General features: G+C 43.8%; 1 protein-coding gene across 14 annotated transcripts in view; it reads right to left on the minus strand.

Annotated features, from left to right (window-relative positions):
- The window catches only part of LOC102371449 (solute carrier family 22 member 15-like), a 65843-nt gene that overhangs the window by 24581 nt on the left and 34570 nt on the right, over window positions 1-6692 (minus strand). For 12 of the 14 annotated variants that reach the window (XR_003092291.1, XR_003092293.1, XR_003092292.1 and 9 more), the window contains one exon: window positions 2408-2516. Coding sequence is in view for 11 of the 14 variants with exons in the window: in XM_025194930.1 (XP_025050715.1) it covers window positions 2408-2516 (109 nt within the window). In the remaining 3 variants the exon portion in view is untranslated. Of the gene's footprint in view, window positions 1-1569; window positions 1978-2224; window positions 2256-2407; window positions 2517-6692 lie in introns of those variants that run through there. The other 2 variants (XM_025194926.1, XM_025194929.1) reach the window with 2 other exon arrangements.

Consider the following 6692-nt stretch of genomic DNA (forward strand, 5'->3'; position numbering starts at 1 on the left):
GGAGGGCAGGGCACTGGGAGCACCAGGGAGTTGTAGGTCGGGAGTGAGGGACACCAACAGGGATGGGGAGGCTATGGGTTGGGAGTGAGGGACACCAGCATGGCCCAGGGGGGTGGGGCACTGAGGTTTGGGAGTAAGGTGCACTGGCAGGGCTGGGGTCTGTGGGTCAGGAGTGAGAGGCAGCAGTAGGGCTGCGGGGGCACTGTGGCTTGAGAGTGAGGGGCAAAAGAATGGGCAGAGGCAGGGCACCACTATATCACTGCCCTTCTACAATCATATACTCCTCACGCCCTGCGTGACAGGTGTCCTCCTTTTTGGAACTGGAAATATGGTAACCCTACTTAAACTCATTACAAGAATGAAGGTGGTTGAGAAAGAATGAGAACTTCCTTCACAAGAGTGCCAGCTTTTCAAACATAAATTGGTTGTTTTGCTCTAAGAATAAATTGGCAGGTTCAAGTGGGAGCAGTTCTCTACCAGATTAACTACTTTTTCCTAATCACAAGTAACTAATTTCAAACACATTAATGCACTGTTATAATTCTTATTACATATGAGTTGTCACATATTTGGCATCAACAGCCTTGTGACTCTCAGAAAAAAAAAATATTATCTGAACACTGTGAAACAAAACCAAAAATATTAAAACTTAACACTTGAGGTTTAACTCATGCAATTTGGAATCAGGAAGCATAAGGGAGACAGGAACATTAAAAATGTAAAATACTGTGCGGGGGGAGGGGGCAGAAACCGAAATTCAACCAGTTTGGGGGGACTTGGTTAGGAACCTAACATTATAAGAGTTTGCAAAGAGAGGTAAGTCAGCTGTGTTAGTCTGAAGCCAGGAATTAATTTCAAGTAACTTTTCCATTCTCACACAAAATTCTGTGTTCTGTCATATCAGCTGGGAATTCCTATAAACATTTCTAACACTGTGAAATTCACGGTGTTGGTGATCACTTTTAAAGCTTCTGAATTTTTGGATCCCAATAATCTATAATTACTCTAAACAAATGGTGTCAACATTTTTCACCCAGAAGGCAATGCCTGATCTGTCCAGGGGCCAGATCCTGATGTAGCTCCCAGAGTGCGCAGGAGGAAGCAGAGACCCAATCCAACCACATGGGGAGAAGAGGGCATGACCCAGCCCCAACCAGCCCAATGGGGGATGGCAGGAGAGCATGGCCCAGCCCCAAGCCTCCTGGAGAAGGGGGCATGGCCAGGCCCCAACTCGATCCCATGGTGGTGGGGGGCCTTCCCAGCCCTGAACCAGCCATGCTGGAAGTGGGGAGGGGCAGGGAGAGGAAGTGGGAGGGGGGCATGGCTTGGCCCCAACCCAACCACACAGAGGGGAGGGGCATGGCCTGGCCCCAAACCAGCCACACGTGAGAGGGGGGATGTGGCCTAGCTCCAAACTGGCCACGAGTGGGGCTTGGGAATCTGGCAGTCAGGGGAGAGTGGCAGTATTGCCAGTGTTCCCCCACTGCTAAATATGCCAACACCTTGTGAGCCCTGCAGGCCAGATGTCACAGCTCTGTGAGCTAAATCTGGCCTGCAGGCCAGAAGCTGAGCACCCCTGCTCTAAATTCCATGTTAACACAACTGCTAGCAGCTGGAATATTCTATTACAGCTAATTATCCAAAAGTATCAACAAGTCTTTTTTTAAAGGAGGGTGTCAGCCTCTGCAATTTACTCCTCCTAATCATCTGCTAAAACTGCAGAATTATACAACTCAAAGTGCAAAAAGATTTCTTAGATGTGGTACTTTTACAATTTAAACTTTGTACGTTATTATCTGGTAGTTAATAATCACAAGTCGTTCCTACCCTTATCCTCAGACTCCCTCCACTATAGGCTCATTCTCATTGCCCTGGTCTCCTCTTCTTTTTCTTTCCATCCTTTTCTGATTTTACCTTGTCTCTCTACTCTTACATTTCCATTTATTCATTCCTACTGCCATTTCCTCAAACCCTGCCCTGCAATATATAAAAAAAACAGCGGAAAAAGAAAAATTTTTATTCACTCATTAATATTTTAGTAAAAGCTAAAAACATTAACATAAACCATTAAAACATAGTTTTCTTTGTGTGAATTGTTTTATATTTTCATATATGCTGTATCAAATGGTTTTGTTTTTACCAAGACCCCTTCTTCCTCCTGGAACCATTTGCCATGTCTGCAGATCAGCCTCCTCAGCCATCTCCAGACTCACCCCTATTTACTAAAAGACTCTTCTCCTCATATTGAAAGAATGCTGTAACAGTCAAACATTTATTTCACCCACTTCAGACACTCAATCTTGTTTCACATAAAAACATTTAAGAGATAATGAAACAACACAAAATTCACACAAAGCATCAGTTACGTTTAGTATACTGAACTCTGCAGAGTTAAATTAACAATTACCTTAATACTGTCGGGTAGAGTTCTGAAGTATAAATATACACTATGTTGAAGGCAGCACTGACTGTCATTTTTCCACACAATGCTAATGAAGTTGGACTGAAGAATAAACCTTTGGAAGAGAAAAAAAAATAAATTAAGTGGAAGTCAAAAGAAATATTATATTTATGACATTAAATTTAAAGCATGAGATTGCAAATTTAAAGCATGAGCATGTTCATGAGATTGAAACACAAATGTAGCATATTGACCGTATACTATAGCACTAACTACCCCCAAAATCTACGGGAGTAAGAAATAAACATTCTTCACAAAACTGCTCAAAATTTGTATCAAGTCAGATTATGTCTTCAACTGAAATAACTGTGTCATTAACATGTAAAATGAAACAGTGAACCTTCAATTTCTTTTGTAAGTTGAATATATTTCTGCAGAAATTCTAGGAATGTGAAAACAGTTACAGTTTGTGTCAAGCTCAAGGTTAATACAACAAGCATCCAATTGCTAGATGCAAATACAGAGACCTGGTCTTCCTAAGAGTTCTGCTTAGTGTCAGTAGAGGATTTGGGCATTGTTTTTTTTTTTTTTATGATCAAGTAATCAAGAAGCAGGTACTAGTGACAACAGAGATTTTTAATTCATCAGTCCATCTAAAAACTTTACTTACTGTTTCTTTCAACACTTTGCATTAATTCTCTATGTGGACACTTTTAATGTACACTAAGACCATCTTTGAGCAAGGGAGCTTATTCCACTTGAAAGTGAAGTGTGGACTAAGCTACCTTGTTCTTACTGAGTACCTGGGATCTAGGTTCTCCATTTGCCAAGGAAAAACATGGATTTTATTTTAGAGGAGAAAAACATGGGAAACCACAGGTTTCCCCTTGCAGGCTGGCAGAGCTTCAGCCTGCAAGGGGATGCTTGGGGCTGAGGGGAGCAAGGCACAGGGAGTGCCATGTGCATGTGTGGACATGCACACATGCAAGTGGCCAGCAATGCAGGCAGGCAGCGGTGGAAAGCAGCTCCCCCAGCTGTCTTCAGGTAAGTCTATGGAGGGGGGCATAAGTGACGCATGCTAGGGCACAGGATGGCAGACTGAGGCATCCACAGTGCGGAAGGGAGTAGAACAGGTTGGCAGCGGGGGCTGGGGGCGCTGCCCAGACAGGATGGTGCCCAGGGCTGGGGCTGGAATGTGCAGCCTTGGGGTCTGGCTGGGGGTGCGGGATGGACCCACAGGCAGCTGGTCCAGGAGGCTGGCGTACACTGACTCCCCGCTGCTGTGTGCATTCCCAGGGAGAGGAGCATGGGGGTGGGGCCTGTGCCTCCCAGATTTGTGCATGGGATGGGGAAGGATGCAAGCTACCCATCACATGGCTTGGGCTTTCCACCCTAGTTCCCTCCCCCCGGGGGCCTCCATGGCCCAGAGGGTGGTACCTGGCACAGAAGGGCATTGGGAGCCCTGCTCCAGCCATGACACCAAGGTGAGGCACCCCCTGCCCACCCAGCAGCACCAGTGTGGCACAACTCTAGATGTTGCCAACCCCATTGCTTCCGAGAGGGCAAGGGACAGCCCAGGGAAGCTGTGGACCACCAAACCATGTGGCACCCACAAGGACAGCCCAGCCTGAAGAAAGAGAGCATTGGGAACCTGAAAGCCATGGGGAGGCCAGCACTACGACACAGGTAAGAAACGAGAAGGTAAGAAACAAAGGGCCCCTTGGGACTTGGAGCGGGGGGGCAGCAAAGGCACCAGTCGCAGGGCTCAAGTGCCTATATACTAATGCTAGGAGCATGGGGAAAAAGCAGGATGAACTAGCGCTCCTGCTTGCACTAAACCCCTATGACTTAGTGGGGCTAACGGAAACCTGGTGGGATTCATCCCACGACTGGGCAGTACATATTGAGGGCTATAGATTGTACAGAAAGGACAGGGTGGGGAATTCCAGTAAAACATAAAAAGGGAAAGATGAGCTACATACTAAAACAAATTCTGCATGTAATTCAGCAGAATTAGTGACACTTTAAAGCAGGAGGGTGAGGAAAACAATAATATTAGTATGCTTTGTCTCCTTCTGTATTTTATAGGCTATATTCTTAGCTGATATAAATTGGCATCAGGGTTCTAATGGAAGTATGCTACTTACAGTGGTTGAAGATCTGGCCTTATAAGTATGCAAAAGTTGTGTATTTGATATATCTAGTTTATGTATATTAAACAAATGTGATACAATCTTTTATACGAGTGAATAAAAGGTTGTATTTCACAGCTGTCTCATCACTGGGCAATTCTATTTTGTTGCAATAAATATACAGATGGGAAATACAGATTTTTAAAGGGAAAGAAAAAGCCACAGGAACATTTTAAGGCCCAATTCTGTAGTCACTTTAAGCACATTATTTTCCATATGTTCCCTCATTTCAGTGGAGTTACTTACCCGAGAAAAGCCATTCACGTCTGTAAATGTTGGCAGGACATGGCATTTTGTTACAAATTACCACAGAGACTTGTTCCTTTAACAGTCTGGCAAATCTCATGCTTTTCTTTCCCCATGGCCTTCAGTGAAGAGAGGCCGTAAGAGGAAATTCCCTTGGCCATTTTTTAAATGTTAATGCTTCAGCTTCACTTAGAAAAATCTGTATGATATACTCAAATTAGCTCCTGTCTACACCACTCTCATGCTAAGGAAGAAGTCTCTAGGGGTTTTTTTAATAGCTGTTTCTTCAATGTAGTGCATGCCCTACCCAGAACTCACATGATACTTGGTTAAATCCAATTCTCCTATAGCCGAACATAAATAAACACAATTGGCATTTTTTAAGTAAATACTTTTGTTTACTTATTTTTTGAAAACCTTTTGGGTGTTTGTGAGATGTGCTGCTGTGACCCTCTCAAATACTGTCAATATATAGAATGGGCACAGCACAGGCACATACACATTTTTTCCCTCATGCCCACTTAGTTCTTCACCTCTTTGCTGAGACTGGCAGCCAGAGTACCGGCTGGTGTCAGTTGTGAAGTTGAGGTTGTAACACAGTTGTCACCAGCACTGCACTGCTCTTAAACTTTGTCTATAAGTTCTAAACTCTTTTGAGTAAGGACCTTTTCTTATCATATACCTACAAAGCAGCAAGATACTCCGCAAAAATAAATAATGACTCATTTCACAAATGTCAGTGAAAAAATTCCAGTTGATGGTAAAAATAAGAACCATTTGTCATTGTCTACCAGAGATGACTCTGAACTGTCGCTTAGAAGTGAAAAGTTCAGTATCATCATTCCCATAAGCTGCCTTATCTGTTACTGTTTATTTATATGTTTGTTACCAATCTGATCTCTATTATTATTATTATTAATGAAGCCCTCTGTTAGAACACATCAGCTATGTCAAATTCTAGCTGGTAACATGACATACTTGGCACCCCTCAGATCCAGGTCTTGTGTGACAGCTTGTCTTACTGTAGTGCCTCCAAAATACAGAGCTGTATCCTCTGCTAGAATTCCACATTCAGTACAAGCATTTCCACCTTCCAAGGACATCCATAAATCTGGTTTAATTTCTTCATTGTCAAAGCGTTCCTTCAGGAAAGTCTGTAAAAAAAGTATGTAGCATTTGAGCAACAACTAGAAGAATCATCCTGCTCTACAGCCTTTTTAGCTAACCCAGTTATAATTTACTTTTGAAGTATGTTTGAAATGTTCATAAAAATAGTAAAGTGATTTTTTTCCTCTCAGGAGCTAAGGTCTACTGCCTTTGTACAGACAGTAAATTTTATTTAAATTATATCACCTGATTGCATCCATCAGATGCAAGACCTAGACAGGTTAGACCAGTGGGCAGAAAACAACAGAATGCAGTTCAACAAGGAGAAATGCAAAGTGCTGCACCTAGGGAGGAAAAATGTCCAACGCACCTACAGCCTAAGGAATGACCTGCTGGGTGGCACGGAATTGGAAAGGGATCTTGGAGTCCTAGTGGACTCCAAGATGAACATGAGTCGGCAGTGTGACGAAGCCATCCAAAAAGCCAATGGCACTTTATCGTGCATCAACAGATGCATGACAAATAGGTCCAAGGAGGTGATACTTCCCCTCTATCGGGCGCTGGTCAGACCGCAGTTGGAGTACTGCGTGCAATTCTGGGCGCCGCACTTCAAGAGGGATGTGGATAACCTGGAGAGGGTCCAGAGAAGGGCCACTCGTATGGTTAAGGGCCTACAGACCAAGCCTTACGAGGAGAGACTGGAGAAACTGGATCTATTCAGCCTCCGCAAGAGAAGATTGAGAGGC

This window comes from Alligator sinensis, unplaced genomic scaffold (genome assembly GCF_000455745.1).
Source record: "Alligator sinensis unplaced genomic scaffold, ASM45574v1 scaffold848_1, whole genome shotgun sequence".
Taxonomy (NCBI): Eukaryota; Metazoa; Chordata; order Crocodylia; family Alligatoridae; genus Alligator; species Alligator sinensis.